The sequence below is a fragment of the Polypterus senegalus genome, chromosome 2, assembly GCF_016835505.1.
Source record: "Polypterus senegalus isolate Bchr_013 chromosome 2, ASM1683550v1, whole genome shotgun sequence".
Classification (NCBI taxonomy): domain Eukaryota; kingdom Metazoa; phylum Chordata; class Cladistia; order Polypteriformes; family Polypteridae; genus Polypterus; species Polypterus senegalus.
In genome coordinates this window covers 30490635-30513074 of record NC_053155.1, presented here as the reverse complement: position 1 = coordinate 30513074, position 22440 = coordinate 30490635, and the positions used below count along the sequence as shown (strand labels likewise).

The 22440-nt window shown below is 39.0% G+C and overlaps 1 protein-coding gene across 1 annotated transcript in view; it reads right to left on the bottom strand.

Annotated features, from left to right (window-relative positions):
* The window catches only part of LOC120522836 (high-affinity choline transporter 1-like), a 51744-nt gene extending 29680 nt beyond the window's left edge, over positions 1-22064 (bottom strand). Inside the window, exons 1-4 of the mRNA XM_039743526.1 lie at positions 21652-22064; positions 20153-20384; positions 18333-18446; positions 17707-17862 (exon numbers count right to left, since the gene is read on the bottom strand). Of these exons, the coding sequence (XP_039599460.1) occupies positions 17707-17862; positions 18333-18446; positions 20153-20336 (454 nt within the window). The 5' untranslated portion in view covers positions 20337-20384; positions 21652-22064. The remainder of the gene's footprint in view (positions 1-17706; positions 17863-18332; positions 18447-20152; positions 20385-21651) is intronic.
* Positions 22065-22440: the final 376 nt, after the last annotated feature.

The following is a 22440-nucleotide window of genomic DNA, read 5'->3' as shown; positions in this document are numbered from 1 at the left end:
GCTCCCCAGCCAATTCTACTAGCTCTTCTGGGGGAATCCTGAGGTGTTCCCAGGCCAGAGACATAGTCCCTCCAGCATGTTCTGGGTCTTCCCAGGGGCCTCCTCCTGGTTGGACATGCCTGGAACAACTCACCAGGGAGATGTCCAGGAGGCATCCTGATCAGATGCCCGAGTCACCTCATCTGACTCCTCTCGATGCAGGGTAGAGCAGCGGCTCTACCCTGAGCCCCTTCCAGATGACTGAGCTTCTCACCCTATCTTTAAGGGAAAGCCCAGACACCCTGCAGAGGAAACTCATTTCAGCCACTTATATTTGCAATCTCTTTCTTTCGGTCACTACTCATAGCTCATGACCATAGGTGAGGGTAGGAACGTAGATCGACTGGTAAATTGAGACCTTGGCCTTACGGCTCAGCTCCTTTTTACCACGACCCCGAGATACTTAAACTCCTTCACTTGGGGCAGGATCTCGCTCCCAACCCTGAGAGGGCGCTCCACCCTTTTCCAGCTGAGAACCATGGTCTCGGATTCAGAGGTGCTGATTCCATTCCCAGTTGCTTCACACTCGGCTGCGAACCAATTCAGAGAGAGCTGAAGATCAAACAGGACAACATCATCTGCAAAAAGCAGTGACCCAATCCGGAGTCCACCAAACTGGACCCCCTCAACACCCTGGCTGCACCTAGAAATTCTGTCCATGAAAGTTATGAACAGAATCGGTGACAAATGAAATGAGATGAATTAACTGTATAAAAATACTTGCCGTGTATCCTGAATTTATAAATCACCTCAGATATGTAGTAGGTGTTGGACATCTACCATAATCATCAATGAAGGAAATTACATTTGTTAACATCACACTACTTAACCCCTGTGTCACAGACACTAAAAGCTTCCACAAACGCTGTCTTCAGCATTCCCTAATGTTTCCTCTGATTTTAAATGATCAAGGGGCGATAAGCTGCTAGCAATATTTTATCTGAAATTAAAGAGGATCATGAGCATTGCTGGGCGTTTGAATGTTGAATAATCTGAGCTATAATTAATTCAATTTGACCCAGTTTATTACTGAATTCTTTTCAATGTCATTGCTGAAATTCTTTCTCGTATATGCACAGCATAATTTGACAGGAAATAGTCAATTACCGGACTTTGTTTTAAAATCCTTTCATTTAAAGCAGGACTGAAGAGTGTTAGATAGTGGTTAAGGATTTTGGACTTTAAATGCTGAGATTGTGGGCTCCAATGCCACTACTGACATTAGCAATAACCTTCACCTGCCTGTGCTCCAATTGGAAAAACAAAAGAAAAGAAACATAACCATTTGTAAGTTGTAAGTCACCTTGGACAAAGTCATCATCCAAATAATAAGTAATAAAATGTAAATGATAATTCACAAGATAATTTAGGATGTTAAAGGTGACCGGGAAGGCAAAGTATGCAATTGTATTTCAGTTAGCTTAGCGAAGGATGGAAGTTGATCCATTTGGTGCTGACAAGGCCAAGACACTGGCCATACCACCATTGACAGAGGGCACTATACCAAAATATTGATTTTGGAACCCTGGAAATATCCACTCCAGGGGCACCAGCACAACTTCAGGACATGAGGGATAATTGGAAAAATGCCTTTTTGCTCCCCTTTATAATGGCTGGCTGGTTGTCAGGGGATTGCAGGGTCACTTGGAGCTGTTGGAGCAATCTGTTATGGAATGGGCCCAGAAGTTCCGTATGTCTTTCCGGAACCCACACGTACAAGCCAGTTTCTCCTGGAAGTTGTTCCATTAAAGAATACGGTTGGAATTTTTCAAGTTGAAGTTATTTCTTCTCAATCATGGTATATATGAGGATTGTTAAAAAAAAGTTTCTGCACTTTTTTAAACTCTATTTATTAAGAATTTCAAAACAAAATGACATCATTTTTCTACATAGTCACCTTCCTTTGCGATGCAATTTTCCCAGCGTCGGACCAACTTTTTAATGCCATCAGCAAAAAATGTTTTTGGTTGAGCGCGTAGCCACTGATGCACCGCTGCTGTCACATTATCATTATATGTAGCTGGACATCCGGAGCACTCTGCATCTGTCACATTAGTATTTTCGAACATTTTGCAATCCACTCATAGATGACTTACGAGAGAGAACTTTATCCCCATACTGAGCACACATGCGGAGATGAATTTGTGCTCCCTGTACACCTTCTGCCCACAAAAAGCGTATGACAGAACGTTGTTCCCCTTTGGTGCAATTTATAAGTTTCACTGCCAGCTTCACCACAGGGTAACAACTCTTATACTAAACTGTTGGGGCTTGCCAAACCGAACTAGTCACATGACACTCTCAGACATGACCAATTACTACTCCTCTCACCTTCAATGAAAAAGTCCCTGGTATTAATTTGCCACATTAAATTGTGTTCTAAAGTGAATGTTTTTTTATACATTTTAAAAATACCTCGTCTGTTCTTGCACCGCACAATAGCAACTATAGTTCTCTGCAGCCTGGAGATTCCATCTTGGAGCTCCAAGTATGTGGACTTGACTCCAGTGGGTGGTCCAAGTAGGTGGAGTTGAATCCAATAGGCACCGATAGAGTCTAGCTGCAGACCTCCAGAGCTCCACCCATTTACACTATGGTTAAGGTTAGGGTTGTGTGAGTGGAGTTATCTGACTAAAATAATGACGTGTATTGTCGAATAAGTTAACTTGACCTAATTGGAACTCCAAGATGGAGACTCTACAATGCAGTGATACCAGACTACAAAAATCCTGAAAGTAGTAGTTTCATTAACATTGGTGTGTTGTGGTATTCACAACATAAGCTAAAGGAGACCACACCCTTAGGGTGGAAAAAGGTTATCACTGATTGAGAGAAATTCACTAGGATGAGGTGCAGATCCAGTTTCAAAATGGCTGAATCTTGCTCGTTTTCTTTTAAAAGTCTAGTCTGAAGCGATGTGGATAAACTGTTTTAATATATTTGTGCAATGTCAAGAAGTGGATGAATATCCAATAACATTCTTGCTTCAAAAAATTGACATATTTGGTAGATAGATAGATAGATAGATAGATAGATAGATAGATAGATAGATAGATAGATAGATAGATAGATAGATAGATAGATAGATACTTTATTAATTCCAAGGGGAAATTCACATACTGATAAAAAACAATATTAAATTAAAGAGTGACAAAAACTATTGTAAATTGCAAGAACTGGCAAGGTATTTTTTATAACTTATTAAACAATGTTTTACTCTATAACACAATTGTATGTGCCAAATTAATATATACCATGCTTGTGAAGCAAAACCTGAAAAATGTTAAACTTATCCTTTAAGAAGCACAAAAGAATCTTCCTTCTACAGGTGAAATGAACTTAACAGTCGGGAGGAGACTTGGGCCAAAGAAAAAAGAAATGCAGAAGGAGTGAGCAGGGGAAGAAGTAGGAGATACCTTAAGGTAACCATTCCACCTACACTACACAACAGGTAATCCATCTGAAGCTAAGCGTGTTCTGGCCTGGCCAGTACTTTGGATGGGAGACCATCTAGGAAAGCTTGGGTTGCTGCCAGTAGAGGAGTTGGTAAAGCTGTCAGGGGATGCTTACACTGTGTGTGAATCCCAATGCCCCAGTGCAGTGATGGGGACAGTGCTGAAAAACTTGGTGATGCCCTTTGGATGAGATGTAAAGCGAAGAACCTCTGGTCATAAAAGGTCCCTGGGCATATTTCAAAAAGAGTATGGTGTATCCCAATGTCCTAGCTCTATTTCCTACCAGAGCCTGGTCATTCTAGTCATCGCCTGTCCCTTATTGGTTAAACAATCTCTCACACCTCTTCACCAAATAATAGATAGTGTGTGGTGAGCATACTGGCAGAAAAATGGCTGCTGTCACATCATCCAGGTGGATGCTACACATTGGTGGTTTCATTTTTCACCATGGCCCAGTACCATTGTGATTTAATATACATTTTGTGATAATAAAAGCTTTGTTAGTGTACTTTTGGCCTCCATGACTTAATTTGGGTTTGGGGGTGGTAATAAGTGCCCTCTTTAAAGCCATATAGAAACCAAAAAACCCTAAATAATTACTTGAGGAGCATCACAGCTCAGATCAGAGCCGGTAAATCCTTTAGGTGACTGCCTAGGACATAGTGACCTGGGGCGTGCTGTTTATAACACTCAAGGGGAGCACACTCCAGACCTTTCAGCTAAAGTCAAACACTATAAACACTAAGGTGCACCATGTTAATAACAAGAGGCTCATGATCTGGACATTTCACCTAGGGCTCCATATGGGGTTTAACTAACATCGGCTCAGATTATTGAGCTTTTATGTAAACCAAGTTATCAGTAAACAGCTGGGCCTTTTCACAAGACATGATGGGAGCCTCCAATTAATTGTGGTGAATTATATGTTTATAAAGAAATACTTGTGCCCCCTGGCACGCATAAAGCATGCTGTTTCTAGAATCAAATATTGTAGGGGTGTCAGTTAATTCCAAACAATTAATCAGGGAAGGGAAATGGATCTTCAGTAGTGCAGGTGATATTACAGAAATGCTGTGGCTTTCTCTAAGATTTCTCTCTGTGGTGTGATTACTACTGACTACTGACTGACTGTTGTGAGCTGAGCTCATTGCCGGCAGCAGACATGTTGATTTAATGCAAATGAATTTTCAATGCTGAAGTTCATTTTAGTGAATGAACATGTATAATACATTCTCTCATACTCAGCTTGTGCTACATGAATTCATACTGTATGTTGAGGCATGATGCAAGAAGGTACAATGAATACCAAGCAGAAGTAAGACAGCATATACAATGTATTAAATATTTGACTGATAATGAGGCACCCGACATACATTCTTATCAATCTATTAAAACTCTTATGTATTGGAATAGACAATTGAATGGAAGACTAAAGAATTATTAAAGGGCCTAGTTGTAATCAATACACCGTCACACATATGAGCCTGGAGGCCCCCTACCTGGCTCTGGAAAATTAAGCGGTCTCACCCTGGGATGACAGGTGCTGCTGACGCTAATGATATCGCCTTTTTCCCAGTAGCATCAAAGGGCCATCAAAAGAAGAAAACAAGCTCCACCCCACACCTTAGAGAAGCCTCTGCCCCATTCCGGCACTGACAGTATAAAAATCAGATAACCAATGAGCTTGGCGTCAGACGTTGACCACTGAAAGAGGAGAACAGAGAGTCCAAATACCAAGTCACAATGCTACTCAACAAAGCACAAGGAGTTCCTCAGGGCTCTGTCCTCGGCCCTTTTCTCTTCTGTATTTATATGCTTCCCCTTGGCCATATTATTAGTAGATATGGACTGAGTTATCATATTTATGCCGATGACACTCAACTCTATTTCAATGTCAAAAGTGCAACTTCATCAGAGTTTTCTCAGCTCACAACTTGCCTCAGTGAAATTAAAACCTGGATGGAGCAGAACTCCTTAAAATTAAATTGCAACAAAACTGAACTGCTGCAAATTGGCACTAAAGCGCTACTAAAGAAAATGAGCTCCTTTTCAGTCACTCTTGACGGTGATCTCATCAGACGTTCTTCTGATGCAAGGAATCTTGGTGTCATTTTTGATTCCTCCCTTACTTATTTTGCCCACATAAACCACATTAAGAAACGTTTTTATTTTCACCTCTGTAACATATCACGTGTTCGCTCCTTCCTCTCCTTTTCTAATGCTGAGAAACTTGTTCATGCTTTTATCACATCCCGCATCGATTATTGTAACTCGCTGCTGGCAGGTGCCCCTTCTAATCTTATATCACAGCTCCAGCTTATTCAAAACTCTGCTGCAAGAGTCCTTAGGGCCGATTTATGCTTCACGTTCAGAACGCGTACGCGCCCGCATCATGGCTGCCACGCGTTCCCAGCGTTCATTTCATGCGTCCTCTGAGCAGGTCCTCAGAAATTAACGTGACGCGTGCGCGAGTTGCAGTACCAGCAAAAAGTCGGGGGGTGCAGTGTGCTAAAAGTCGGAACGTGATGTCAGAGTCTCTGTTTACTATCTACATGTGACAGCAAGCCTCTATGGAGATCCTTCGGGTATCGATGTGTGCGCTTTGCTGTTTGATGAATGGCTCAAATACAGCGCTATACATTATGTTGCCGATGTGAAGTTGCAAAATAAAAAAAAAAATAGACGGCACAAAAGATGGTATGTGAGACTTTTAAAATGTATCGTGTCATTTATATATGTCTTTTTTATTTTTTATTTTTGCAACTTAACAACAGCAACATAATGTATAGCGTTATATTTGAGCCACTGAGAAAAAAATAAAGGACACGGTGAAAACGTGTATTTTGTGATTAAAGTGGAAATTTCAGCTTTAATCTCGAAATGTCCACTTTAACCTCGTAGTTTACTTTATCATTAAAGCAGACGATCGTAAACGTCATCCCAGTTTTTAATCGCTACGAGCTTCTTGGACCTGACAGCAGATGGCACAAAAGATGGTATGAGAGACTTTTAAAATGTATCGTGTCATTACGATTGGGAATATGCAACACTTGAATATAAAAGCTCCACGAATGCATCTGTATGTCCGCATTTTGCTTCTGCAGTGGAAAGCAGCAATAGATCGCCAAACAGAACAAATTAAATGTATGATATTCCAACTCTCTGCACATTTAGAATCTTTAGATTTATACTTGATATCACTTTTATGATGAAATGCATTAAAATGTGTATGTTACATTTTACATATAATTTTGTTTAAATAATGAATACTGTTAATAAATACACACATGGGGGAATAATTACACACATGGGGTGTCACGGTGGCGGAGCGATAGCACTGCTGTCTCGCAGGGAGTTATGTTGCTGGTATTCCACACTGTACTCCGGTTTCCTTCAAAAGATATGCAGATTTGGGGATTTGGTGCCGCTAAAATGACGCTAGTGTATGTGTGTGCTTGTATTCACCTTGCGATGAGCTGAGGCCTCGTCAAGGGACTGTTTCTCACTCGTGCCCAATGCTTCCTGGAATGGACACATCCCTGGATTGATATATTTAATCAATAAACATCCTTTTCAGAGATATTGCGATAAGGTGTCATCAGAATTTAATAGGTGTTCTAGGCAATTCACAACACAGAGAAGCCGAACATGTTCTCACCGTGATAATATCTCACACTGCCACCTGGTGGATTCCTCCAGATTTACGTAAAGTATGCGCGCAAGTATGAACGCTACAACGCTTGCGTAGCAGGAGCGTCCGCTGCAGCATGCGTCGTGTCGCGTGAAGTATAACTCCGGCCTTACTCGAACCAGCAACAGCGAGCACATTACATCCATCCTGCTTTGCCTTCACTGGCTCCCTGTGTCTAACAGGATTGAATATAAAATTCTATTAATAACCTACAAAGCTTTGAATGGCCTTGCACCGGACTATATCAGTGACCTTCTAAATCACTAATGCTCCTGTTCGCCTACTAAGGTCCTCTAATTCTGGTAATCTTGTTGCGCCTCACACTAACCCGCACTCTATGGGTGCCAGCAGGGCCTTCAGCTCCATAGCACTTTGGAATGACATCCCGAAATTAATTAGATCAGCTGACTCCATTCATTTTTTTAAAAAACAACTTAAAACTCATCTGTTTAAGGAGGCTTTAAACTTAACTTAACATTCTGCCCTTTCTTTCAGTTTACCTCTCTGTCCAGGTGCTCAGGATAACTTATGTGTCTGTTATATCACAAATTAGGTTTTTCTTTTAGTATTGAATTTCGTATTTTACTCTGGTTTATTGTACTTTATTCTATTTAATGCTTTGTTATCTGTTTCATTGTTCTATTCAGGAAAACAATTGTATCCAATGTTAGATATAGTGCCTTGAGCATGGGAGTGGCGCTATATAAATAAAATGTCTTATTATTATTATTATTATTTTTAAAGTGAGGCTAAACAGAACCATTTTTTTGTTTTCATTTTGCTGCTGTGTGCATTTCTGGTAATAATAAATGGAGTGACTCGGCTGGTACCCCAACTGCCTGTGCCATTCTGTTTCAAGCCATGTTACAACACATAATAAAAATCAACCACTTAGCTTTTAATTCTATTTTCTTCAAGAATTAGATAATCTTATAGGCGGCACGGTGGCGCAGTGGTAGTGCTGCTGCCTCACAGTAAGAATACCCCGGTTTGCTTCCCGGGTCCACCCTGCGTGGAGTTTGCATGTTCTCCCCATGTCTGCGTGGGTTTCCTCCCACAGTCCAAAGACATGCAGGTTAGGTGCACTGGCAATTCTAAATTGTGCTTGGTGTGTGTGTGTGCACGTGCCCTGTGGTGGGCTAGCGTCCTGCCTGGGGTTTGTTTCCTGCCTTGAGCCCTGTGTTGGCTGGGATTGGCTCCGTGGCCCTGTAGTTAGGATATAGCGGGTTGGATAATGGATGGATGGATACTAGGGGGCTTCACTCACCAACCCTCTGCCTGCACTATGCGCCAGCAACTTCACGTCACTGCTGCTCGCAAACAACAAATCTTTTAATTCTCGCAGATAAGCCTCTTCATTGGGAAGAAACACTACTTTTCCCTGATGGCAACATGAATTAGATGATCTACAAGTCTCTAATTTAAAGTTTAAAGCCAAACAATATTTACATACTTCTGTCATATCACCTATGTCCATATATTTGATCTCTTTTCGCTTTTAAATTTCTGTCAATAACACATTGAATTTTGATTCCGTGTTTGGAATTACATCGTGACAACGCAACGTATAACTGCCTGTGAGTGAATATCGTTTCTTTCTCTCTTCACGAACTGTGTCTGACAATAGCAGTCACACAAATGAGAAATGATTGCACGATGTGCGGGGTTGTAAATGTTTTAGATGTGGGCAGGACTTTTTTAAATCTCATTGGATAAAGTATTGTCTTGCGGGGCTTGAAATTTTCTCTTGCGGGATTTCACTTTCACCAAACAACAAATCTTTTAATACTCACAGATAGGCCTCTTCATTGGGAGTAAACACTACTTTTCCCTGATGGCAACATGAATTAGATGATCTACAAGTCTCCGACTTAAAGTTTAAATGCAAACAATATATTCGATCCCTTTTCACTGTTCTGTTATTTCACCGAGTAATAATTTCCATTTGTTTGCACTAATGTGATTTTTACTACCATTTTTTTGAGACTTTCGAATTTTCGTACTTCCATTATTTCTAACCTACTCTGCATGTGTATCACACCAGTGTTTTTAAATTCTTTACGATGTTCTACTTTGCCATCTACTCTTTGTCTTTTATTTCTGGCCTCGGACGTGGTTAAATCTTTTGGCACAAAGTCTTGTCTCAAGAGATGTGAAAGTGTCTCTCTTCAAAAGATCACATCTTGTCTCTAAAAAGTCTCATCTCCCAAGACTTTTTTATATTATAATAGAGAGATACGGATGGGAACAATTTCTGAAATCAGCAAAAAATGTATCAAGTCTGAAATTTGCAACGTCTATCACAAGGCTCACACTCCCACACTCATACAGGACCAATTTAGATTCAACAGTTAACCTAACCTGCACGTCTATGTGGATGTGGAGATATGAGGACACAGGTAGAATAAGAAAACACCTAATGGACCTAAACTGGGCATGAGATTCAGTGCTAGGTTTGTGAATCTGTAAGACAGTAGCAGTTACCCATTATGACCTTCTTTTTAAAGAGTTCTTAAAAATAGATGACACTCCCATAATGGATTTCAGCAACACATCCCAGAGAAAAATTTGCATCTTTTAATTAGAAACTCAAAAACTGCCCATGGTATGAAGGAATGTGGTGGTGTGTGAGTTTGACTGTTTAATCATCCAGTGTCCTGACCAGGACTGTGATAAGCTCCAGCCTCAATGTGACCCTCAAATGGACTGAGTGGGTTTGGGAATCTTATGTTGAGTATGTGTGAGTGAGTGGGGTATGTGGGTAAGCAGACGCTACAATGGATTAACACTAGGGGATTCCCGGACATTTTTCTGAAACTGCTGTAATTCCCGGGAAACCGGGAATAGCCAAGCTCACATATATAGCGTGTAAAAGTGTAAAAATTGATCAAGAAAAAACAGAGTTATAGTTGATAATAATTAAGTGGCATGGTTTTTTGGCCCACGGTGTAGTGTGTTGCTCATTAATTCAGTCAACAACAACCAGCAGCAGTCAGTCTCCCGGCTCTGACTAAGACTGAGCACAGTGGACTGGGAGGAGTCTGCACTCTGCAGCTCACGAATGCCGGGACGGGGCAGAGTTCATTGAAATTGCAATGCATCAGTCTGTTGCATCCACATTATCTGTGCCAAGAAACTTGCCATCACAGATTGATGAAAAGAAACTGGATGCATCAGTAAAAGCTGAAATGGCGGTGTTTCAGAGCAACGGCAAGTGCAGGCATTGTTTAGAACAAGTGTATCAGTATCTGATGAATGTGCCGCCTACTTCAGTGGAGGCAGAGCATGCTTTCTCAGCGGCTGGTGTACTCTGCATGAAAGTGCGCTCTCGCCTGGATGACCACATGCTGGACACGTTGTGCTTTCTACGCTCTTATTACCAGAGCTAACTAGATACATGTACTTATATGACAGCATGAACTGCTTGTAATAAGGTTAATCTTTTATTGGTTTCAACATATTGAAGCAGTTGTGTTAAAAATAAGTGTCGGTCATTCTAAAACCGTTCACATGTGAGGTGCCTGTGCACTGTGTCATCCCCGGGAGCCCGGGATTCCTGGTAATGACATGCGGGATTCCCGAATTCCCGGGAATGGATACACCCATCCAGGAATGGATTCCCTAATTAACACCATGCCCAGGGTTACTGTATGTGTCTGAAAAGGATCACTCTGGATTTGGACTGAATAAGCCCAGTTCATTTGGAGTGAGGTGATACTGGTGAGATACAAATGGTCAAAGTCATAATTTTGTGTTCTGAAGATAATCTAATATATTCTAAAAAGAGAAACACAAACTTTATTATAGAACTAGGCTCACCCGCCTTTTCAGGCGACCAACTTTTAAGTTGACCACTTCTTAAAGCAGGCGGCACGGTGGCGCAGTGGTAGCGCTGCTGCCTCGCAGTTAGGAGACCCAGGTTCGCTTCCCGGGTTCTCCCTGCGTGGAGTTTGCATGTTCTCCCCGTGTCTGCGTGGGTTTCCTCTGGGCGCTCCGGTTTCCTCCCACAATCCAAAGACATGCCGGTTAGGTGGATTGGCGATGCTAAATTGGCCCTAGTGTGTGCTTGGTGTGTGGGTGTGTTTGTGTGTGTCCTGCGGTGGGTTGGCACCCTGCCCAGGATTGGTTCCTGCCTTGTGCCCTGTGTTGGCTGGGATTGGCTCCAGCAGACCCCCGTGACCCTGTATTCGGATTCAGCGGGTTAGAAAATGGATGGATGGACTTCTTAAGGCAATTCAATATGTAGATCAATTTGATATTTTATACAAACTCATTAATTTGGTTATATTGCATTTGAGCGGTATTACTTTAATACTCGTAGTTTCTGTTATTTTTGTGATGAAATTTTAACTTTTTTTCTATATTGAGGTCGCCCTTTTGAACCCCCCTGATATTTACTATGAGGTGAGGCATTTGTACTCCATCAACATTAATTATTTCCAAAGACATAATTTTGTCTATTTTTCCAGCGCATCGCGCACAAAAGCAAGGGAACAATGGGAGCACCAGAACTCTGCTCACATCACGTCGCTTCACCACAAGCTGCAAGTAGTAAGTTTGTGATAAGCGGAATACCGCTAAGCTTTCCACTCACGGGACGGAAGGACAATCCCGACTGCTTTTATATAGTAAGAAAGAAGAAGAACATATCTCACAGTCTGGAGTAGAAAATCATCTTTTACCTGGAAAAACGAAACTACAAATCCCATCGTGCATTGCAAAATGGACGGGCGTGTGAAACTCCGCGCCTGCGTAGCACTCACGGGACGGAAGGACAATCCCGACCGCTTTTATATAGAAGGATAAGCAGACTAGATGATGATACCCACCAGTGGCTTTCAACGTTCAGTCCTCAGGGCCGACTGTGGCTACTGTGTCCTAACCCACTTCTTCTCTTAATTGGACCCCTACCTTAATAAACCAAGCCACTATTTCCCAATTTCTACATTTTTTCAACTTTTCAGAAATTACAAACTGGTTATTCTATATTTTTCCTGAATAAAGCAGAGATTTATATACGTTAGAGGCAAGGCCAGACTAAGAAATCCTCAGGCCCCTGGGTGACTTAGCTTCTTAACACTCGATCATACACTTAACAAAGCAGCGTACAACAATCGAGTTGTTTAATGCAGCGCAGTATTTCTCCCTTTTGATTTTTGTGTGAGACTTGATTGCTTTATCTCCCCCATAGGGTGGCTCAGGGAGTCCTCATTGATTATTTTGACTCGCAGATTCCTAATTGTTTTATTGAGGTTTCTTGTTGAAAAGGCCCCTTGCAAACACAAGGCCCTGATGGTAGATCCACCCCTGGTTAGATGGGTAATAATTTATTCTTATTCCTTTAAAATATTTTTTGTATGCTTACATTTTCTGGTCATTTAGACAATTATTTACTAATAAGCACGTATGTGGGTAACACTGAAGGGGCTGCTTCTTTCAAAGTCATTTGCACCAGAGCCTGCTGTGCTCAACTGTTATTGTCTGATCTCAGATGCAATCAAGAAAGCAAACTCCATGAAAATAATAATAATAATAATAATAATAATAATAATAATAATAATAAAGTGAGTATTTAAATATACAGAAAACCTACAAATGTGTCCTAATTTCCTGTAAGTGTACATCTGACATTTCTGCACATTTCTAAATGTAAAATAAAAGGAAACAATGGTCAACTAAATACAAAGAGGACTGTTTGACTTGTTAGGTAGATTGCCCAGAGGGGACTGGGCGGTCTTGTGGTCTGGAACCCCTACAGATTTTATTTTTTTTCTCCAGCCTTTGGAGTTTTTATTTGTTTTTTCTGTCCACCCTGGCCATCGGACCTTACTTATTCTAGGTTAATTAATGTTGACTTATGTTTATTTTTTATTGTGTCTTCTATTTTTCTATTCATTTTGTAAAGCCCTTTGAGCTACATTTTTTTGTATGAATATGTGCTATATAAATAAATGTTGATTGATTGATTGATTGATTGAACTAATTAAACAATTAGATCAGTTAAAGGAAACAATGACAGGCTGACTGAAAAATGGGCTGGGGCAAAAATCTGTAGCCATGCGGGCCCCTGAGGACTTAAAAAGTTCAGATACCCTACTGATCAATACTATCACTCTACTATACAGTGGAGCACTTTAAAAAACTGCTGAAAACACATTACTTTAACATGGCCTTCTCATAACTTCACTGTAATTAAAATCCTGATACTCCAACTCATTATAATAACTATAAATGGTGGCTCTAAAATCCGTACTAACCTCTACTCTCTCTTCTGTTTCCTTTTCCGGTGTCCTCGTCTACTCAAAGCACCGTGATGTTCCAACAATGATGGATGGATTAAAAGCCAGAAGTTTGTATGACCATCAACATCAAGTGACGCCGTGAGAACCCCAACTACAAAGAGGACTGTTTCATTTATGTTAGGTAGAATGCCCAGAGGGCACTGGGTGGTCCCGTGGCCTGGAACCCCTGCAGATTTTATTTTTTCTCCAGCCGTCTGGAATTTTTTTTTTCTTTTTTCTGTCCACCCTGACCATCAGACCTTACTCACTTTCTATGTTAACTTATTTTAATTTCTTATTTTGTCTTTTATTTTTCTATTCTTCATTATGTAAAGCACTTTGAGCTACTTTTTGTATGAAAATGTGCTATATAAATAAATGTTGTTGTTGTTATCAGCCAATCTTCTGGACAAACCAGAAATGCTCATGTTTTTGATTGAAACTGATACCATTTTGTATTACGATACCAGTAAATTGATTTAAAAATACAGCCAAGGCATTACTGATGTTACAAACAACTATTACTGCTTTGAATTATGGAGTTATAATTTATTATTCAAGTTTGACAAAAAAGCCCCATTTACAACAGATATTCCTTCAGTTTTTTAATGGTCAATTCCCTTAGCTTATCCTTAATTATTCAAGTTTAAATGCTGAATGGTTATTAAAGAAACCTTTGTAATTGCATTAGCACCACTCAAACCTGCTATTCTGTCCACTCGGGTTGCAAGGTACTGGCATTGCTAAAGTTCAGTTCTGAGTTCAAATATGGCCAAAATGTAACAGCTTTCTCAAGAAACAAGTCAAGATTATTCCATGTGACGGACTGACAAGAAATTGAAGACGTGTAAAGGTGTCTCTTAATGTCTTGAGAGAAGAGGGCAGACTGGATCTAATTAGGACAGGCAAAGCAGTGGAAGGCCCAGATGGACAACTGCATAATAGGAGAAAGACATCAGAGTGTGTCACTTGAGAAACAAGCACCTTACTGCTCCACAGTTGGCATCTTTCTTAAATACACCCTAAATACCAGTGTTGTCCACAACAGTCTTCTTCTGTGTAAAGTCTGTGCTCTTTTACCTATTTTACCCTTTCCTTTTTTTGGCCAGTTTCAGATATGGCTTTTTCTTTTAAACTCAGCTTCTAAGGTCAGCATCCCAGAGTCATCTTGTCAATGCTGCAGATAATTCCAGTATTCAGAGTGTATTTAAAAAAGAAGCTAACTAAAGATCAGTAAAGTGTTTGTTTCTCACACTACAAAATCTGATGTCCTTCATGTCTTATGCAGTTGTGCATCTCAACTGTCCCTTTCTTTTTATGTCCTTTTTAGATCCAGTTTGCCTTCTTCTTTCAAGACAGTAATAGATAGATAGACAGACAGACAGACAGATAGATAGATAGATAGATAGATAGATAGATAGATAGATAGATAGATAGATAGATAGATAGATAGATAGGCAGACAGACAGGCAGATAGATAGATAGATAGATAGATAGATAGATAGATAGATAGATAGATAGATAGATAGATAGATACAAAAAGCGAGTTTCTTGTCAGTCTGTCACATGGAGTAGATGTTGCCAAAACATACGATAGACAGACATGTTTCTTGAGAAAGCTGTTTCCTTTGGCTTCAGCAATCCTAATGCAGTTACAAAGGTTTCTCTAATAACCAATTAACATGCAAAACATGACTAATTAAAGATAAGCTAAGGGAGTTGACTATTAGGACACTGAAGAAATGGCTGTTGAAAATGGAATTTATAGTCATACGGGAATAATAAATTAAAAAACAGTAATTTCAAGCAGTAATAGCCTCTATAAACACTAGTAATACCTTGGCTGTATTTTAAAATTTATTTTATTGCATCTTAAAAGTATGTATCAGTCTGGGTGTGTCTAGACTTTTGACTGGTAGTGTGCTTCTTGTACCAAAAAATAACACAACAATGAGCATTTTGACAGTGTCATTTTTAACAAAGTTAGGGGAGCAAGAATTCAAATTTGGCAAAGCTTTTGGTTCTAAATAGGAATTAGCCTCTAATAAACAGGGGTCCACCCAAAATTAGAGAGAACCTCTGAGATAGGAACTACAAAATCTGGGAAACAAAAAGAGAAAAAGACAAGAACTTAAAGAAAACACACAAAGCATTTCTGATCAAGAGACTGTGAGACTGGAGCCGTGCAGCTTTTGTAACCTCAAAAAGTAGTTCTGAGACCTGAGATGGCTTTGCTTGGTCAGGAATTCTGTGGGTTTTGCTATGGTATTATAGGTTAATAGCGCCATTGTTGTGTGTGTTGCATGTTGATTAGACCTTCACTGCTCCCTGTCATAGTGACGTGATGCACCATATTAAAGCTCCCCATAAACTTAATTAATTTGTGCATGCATGCAACACAAAGTAGTTAACTATAATGAAGAACTGCAAGCAGAAGGAATCAATCATGGACTTCTAAAGAACCACCTCTGAAAACTCAGGTTGAATTCTGCCCATATTGTTATCAAAATAAAAGTAGTTTAATTTAGGGGATGGCAATATAAAGATACCATACATTAGGTTGGATTTGTATTTTATTGAATCCTGCTTAGGGTTTTACAAAGACACCATTGTTTAATCATATTCAGATTTACAGGACTGAAGCACTGGCAGGTTGAATGACTTGATAATAGTAAAATATAGGAATTGTGTACGTGCTAAGTAATAGTGGTACTTTAATATCACCTTATGCTTCTTTACTGGGTTGTATTTTTCCTCATAGAGTCATTGCGTGACAAAGCACCATTTCATTTTAGGAAGGTTTCTTTGCATATGAAGTTGGTTCTTTGTGCTTTAGAAAATTACCAACTATGTACTAAAAACCTGAAACCTTTCACATTTGGTATAGGCTACCTAACAGGACACTAACAGATTAAGAAAACCCGGACTTAGCTGGTGGTATTTTATGCAACAACAGTCATTTTAAAATCATTTGTGTTTCATATATCTGCTACCATCTTTACATAACTATTTGCTGTGTGGAGCTTCTTTTGGACTAAATAAATAAAGGGTGACTTTGGAACCTTCTTGTAGGTGGGTCATTTGGGAACCAAAAATGGTTCTCCTATGGCAATGCTCTGAGGAACCCCTCTGGCACCTTCAGATTTAAGAGTGTGCTGCAAACTGGACTGGTCACCTTGTGCTTTAGAGCCCAGAGCCAGAGATGCTATGACAAACTGTCTATAAAGTACAGTACATTAATGAATATGTACGGTATGAAAGTGAGACATACAGTATGGATAGTTTGGGTGACGGCTGAATCTTGCTTCTTTTTTTTCTTTGTATTTCTATTTAGTAAATTGTATTTGTTATGTTACTATTATATGTTTGATTGAGTAGTTTGCCAGTGTAATGTTGTGGATTTTGGAAATAGAATAAAATCTATAAATAATTAAAATAAACTGTCTATAAAGGTTACTTTTTAACATGAAATGTTCTGCCTTGAAATGTAAAAGGAAATTGCTAGCTCTAGATTGATAGATATGAAAGCCAATATAGATAGATAGATAGATAGATAGATAGATAGATAGATAGATAGATAGATAGATAGATAGATAGATAGATAGATAGATAGATAGATAGATAGATAGATAGATAGATAGATAGATAGATAGATAGATAGAAAGTAAAAGCATGTGAACAGAAGTTAAAATAATTTGCTGTTCTGAAAGCTTTCTGCTCATCAAACTTTTAGTGATGCTACATCAAACAGGATTTGAACCCAGGTTTCGTGAGTTGTGTGGATCACTCCAGTACAAATACATATGATATCCCATGATACATTTCTCAAACCACTTAATCCAATTCATATGCACAGCAAGTGAAAGACTCTCCTGGCACACATTCACATTCACAACACGATTGTACACTTAAAATTCACAAATTGTACTATACAAATCAAAAATGAAAATCTTTAAAAAGGAGAAGTGTGATCAAAACATGTGAATGATTTGTCCCCTTTGAGTTTTATTGTTCATGTCAGTACAATGCTTTAGCCCCTAATGGCGTATTTGCATACAGTCACTGTATGGGAAAAATGTTAAAAAGAGGAGTTGTTTTAGCTGGTTGTCTGACTTTCACATCCTGATAGATAGATAGATAGATAGATAGATAGATAGATAGATAGATAGATAGATAGATAGATAGATAGATAGATAGATAGATAGCCAAACCACTCACATTTATTTTGTAATGGACTCACCCAGTGCAGACAAAATGGCAGCAGACCAAAAGATTTCTCCCATTAGGGCTGGAATGAACAGCAGCCCACCCATTCTTTTTCCATAGATTTGCTGGAATGGGTCTAACATGGTAACATAGCCTTTAGATCGCATGGGTTTGGCAAAAAACAAACCACCTGGAAGAAAGGGAGTAAGTAATATTGTAAAAATTCAGTGCCCAAACTTTATTGATAAAGTAATCACCCCCTGCCTTAATCTTTTTTTTAGAAAGGCAATATATTTAACAAAACTCTATACTTTTTTTTTTTTTTGCATTTTACAACAGTAACAATAACAATAGTAACAATGATAATAATAATAATAATAATAATAATAATAATAATAATAATAACACGAGATGATTCCCTTTTATTATTCAAACAGTCTAAACAGTCTCGCCATTTTTCACCATTTTTGTTAATGAATAAATCGCTCATATCAAGAGAATTCGTACTTTAAATTTTTTGCAGAATGTAACAAGGAAAAACATAGCTTGACTGAATCCTTTTTCAAGAAGAGAACTCAATGCTTTCATAAACATTCCATGCTTCGTTACTCAATGTTATTTAAAGAAAATAAAATTAAAAGAGGATACAAAAGACCATACCTACTACCAAACTAAGTGAGTATCCGAAGGGTGCCTGCGCCCATGCCAGACCATACCCGGGTAAAAAGACGTTTTCTGCTGTTCCATTGATGTAGCCGCCGCCCACCCAGGTCGCTGAAACAAAGATATACACATTCAGATTCCTAAAGGTTAGCCCATTCAGGTTTCAAAGGTTAGAGCTTCACTTTACCGTCTATAACAACAAGTAGTACTACACAGGAAGACCTTAAAGATGTGTACTTTATTCACAATCCCAGTAGCCTGATGGCGGCTGATGAATGTGAAATTATTAATTGTGTCACACCGGCAAGCATAACTGCTTCATAGCACTTGGGTTCTCATTCGATCCTAAGCTGAAGTGCCATCTGGGTGTTTAGCATGTTATCTTCCAACAGGCGCTGTCGGCTCGGCTGACGTCTAGAAACACAATTCGTTTTTCTTTTCTTCTCTTTTCGTTTTTTTTTTCGTAAATAAATGGTAGCGTACTTCTAGTTCACGAGCAGTCTTGGACAATGTTCTCCTTCGCGCCTGTTGCTGCCGAGATCTGGGCAGGTCGCGACCGCTAAATGTAAGATGCGAACAGAAATATCGATGAAAAGTTTAAAAAAATATCCTTGAAATACATTAAATCACACATTTTATTCACGGTTCGCCTTACTAACATATGACGGATGGATTCGGTAGGTTAGGGTATTTCTCTTTTAAAATATTCATATTTTTATAAAAAAGGTTTCATTCATAACATCACAACAAGGGGAAGAGAGAAAAATAAAACTACAGACAATGCAAAATGTAATATGAAGCTGTGTTCCTTTAAGGCTGTTTTGCCAGTTTCCTTCTTACAGAGCTAAAGCGATCGTGGTATCTGACAGATTACTGCGCTGTCCATGGTATTCATTTCAATGATTGTACGGACTTGTGCAACTACGTAGGCAATGAAATCTTTCAACTCAAAAACCAAGTTCACAGAATAACCATTAAATGAATGCTATCTATCTATCTATCTATCTATCTATCTATCTATCTATCTATCTATCTATCTATCTATCTATCTATCTATCTATCTATCTATCTATCATATAGTTCCTTTCATCTATCTATCTATCTATCTATCTATCTATCTATCTATCTATCTATCTATCTATCTATCTATCTATCTATTTTCATTTTATATTACTAACTTTATATCTATCATGTTAAAAAATGCCCTGCCTATTGTACAGTATATTCATTATTGCACAGAGTGTAAGTCGTATAGCATCTATGACATCGAACTCCAAAGGAGAAGGTGACCAGTCCTTATCTCCACTACATAATGACTATTTAGCCATTATAAAGTCACTCAACGTTCTAGTGCTTCAGTTCTATTGTGCAATTGCTAAGTAGAATCCAACAAAACATAAAGTCCTATGTAATATGCAATATGTTTTTGCAGTTATCTGCTAAATTAATATAGTAATGTATATTTATTATAAATTCTAATCAAATTTGCCAGGGTCACAGAATATTTGAAATCACTTAGTATTGTTAATCGAAAGCATTGTGCAAGACAGTGAAGAGTAGGGTTTCCAGTACACTTTTTCTGCTGGTAGGCTACAAAAACTTACTTTTACAATTGTCAGCAGACTTGACATTTGTGCAGTTGTTCACGTGTCAGTTAAGCCACAGAAAGTCTCTCGTGTGAAACACGCCATAATCAGCTACACCATGACAGATACTAAATCAAACTCTCGCCAGTGTTTTTTTACTGTAGGGTTTATTCAAAGGCTTTCCCACTGCAACTGCCATAATCCTTAACGCCCCCAATCCCCGAGACTCACCGGTCATTGTAAAAGCGCCGACGAACAGTCCAATGTCTCTCCCACCGACCATAATGGTTTCGCAGCGATCTGTCCCACTTGCATTTCCAGAGTTTTTGTTTTTCCATGCTGCCCATATTCCAACAAAAAGAATCAGAACATAAAACAGGATGATTGCTACAAGCCCCTCCACATGAATAGCCATCTTCTTCAGCAGCCACAAGCAGCTCCGCTCACTGCTTCATGGAGATCGCTGTAGAAAAGAAGAGGACGCGTTACATGGGCGTTTCTTCCGACAAGCCTAGAAACATAACGAGATAGAAAACTTAAACACCACTGGCGGTCCATGCAGCTATACAGTACAGCACGGCCGATTTTCTATATGTGTTTGGGGGGAGTTGTTGTTGTTGTTTGTTATAATATTTTTTTATCTTTTGTAAAAAAACTACATTTCCTTCTGGGTACAAATAATATCTATCTATCTATCTATCTATCTATCTATCTATCTATCTATCTATCTATCTATCTGTCTGTCTGTCTGTCTGTCTGTCTGTCTGTCTGTCTGTTTAAGGAGTCCTTCCTATTTTCTTATGTTTTCGCCTTTTTTTGCCTGTTGATTTTAGGTTCACCAATAGATATGCCCTCCGCAAATAAAGTTAGAAGATTAATAGGAATTCAGCATTCAATGTTATTATTATTATTATTATTATTATTATTATTATTATTATTATTATTATTATTATTATGGGCGAAAACGGATCCCAATAGCTAGCCATTATCAGTGTTGTATAAGGTAAATTTTCTAATGATATTCGTTTCTGCAGCCTTGTTATTGAGAAAACAGTTCATTTAATGTACATTTCTTCCACGGATAATTAAGCGCCGATATTCTTTCGTCTCTTGTGTGGAGGTTGTTTATTGTAAATAAATTAATTTTAAAAAGTCTTTCTTTTTTTCTTATTTAAAAATTACATCAATTCGTTCGCAAGTTTTTTCATACTGAAAAGATCAGTTATATTAGTTTTTTTTAACTTTTAAAGAAAAATGTTCCAACATAATCTTTCTTTCTTTCTTTCTTTCTTTCAGCAATTAATAATTTTGCTTGAATAAATAATGGACCACGTTTTGAAACTTTTAAACAAAACCGTTACTACCAAAATCTTTCTTTCTTTCTTTCTTTCTTTCTTTCTTTCTTTCTTTCTTTCTCATTTATTTCTTTACATTTATTTAATGGATAACAGCCAGTTTCAAGGCTCATAATTTACCTTGACTCGAAAGATTGGAAGCTGCTATTGAATTTCTCTTTAACCATCTCTCCAAGTCTGCAGCACGCAGCATTTTTAGGGAATCGATGATTGCGCTTTTTGAGAGCGGACACCTTTTTTTTTTTATCTAATCACCAATACAGAACATCAAACAGAGAAACACAGCCGGCGCGAGGGAGTGAGAGAGAGGAGGAGAACCCGAGAGACAGCGAGACAGGGATGGAGGCACGCTGACCGATCCAGTAGGTTTCCTACCTTAAAAAAGCGAACCTGGTTGCTCATACGACCGAGGAATCTGGAAGAAACAGACGACGAACACAAGTAAGAACCTCGAACGAGTAGCAGAGTGCGCTCCACCACGAGGACTCTAAATTTTTTCTTTATTTACTTTTTGAACGGTTCCTTTTAAAGTAGCAGTTTTCGTCAGAGCTTCGGAGGAGACTAACGTCAGCGAGTGGATGGATGCCGCTTTATGAATAACGATGTCAGACTGTGCAAACGAACAGTGGTTTCCCCGAAGGTCTTCGAGGGATGGGCAAAAGCAGCACTGGAGGTTAATTGAAAATTAGCGTGACGCACGTATCTCTTGAGTCGATTGGCACTGAACTTCTAGGAGCGCTTCGCTGTTTGAATGCTTATTTGAAAATTCCAGCAATGTTTGACGTTGCAAAACTATTTTCGAACGGCAAGGGATAGATTCGTTTTCATGTAAGGTTGCAGGTGGCTTCCTGTAGAAGGATCTTTTGAAGACTCGAACGGTGACATTGTTTCAGCTCCTAGGCTGAAGATTCTGCTACTTGCTAAAAGCTTGGTGTTAATTTAGCAAAGAGCAACATCAGGATGTATTCTTCTCAGCGTTAAACACTGTGTAAGGTATTTTGTCACTGTCAGTAAATTACCCCTGGTAATTTGGCAGCCATGAAAAGCGACATGAAGCTGCAAGTTAAACCGGACGGTAAAGCTCTCTATAGTAATAAGTCAAAAGCAAAACAAACAAAAAAAAAATATATATATATATGAATTTTCATGCACTCATTTATTAAA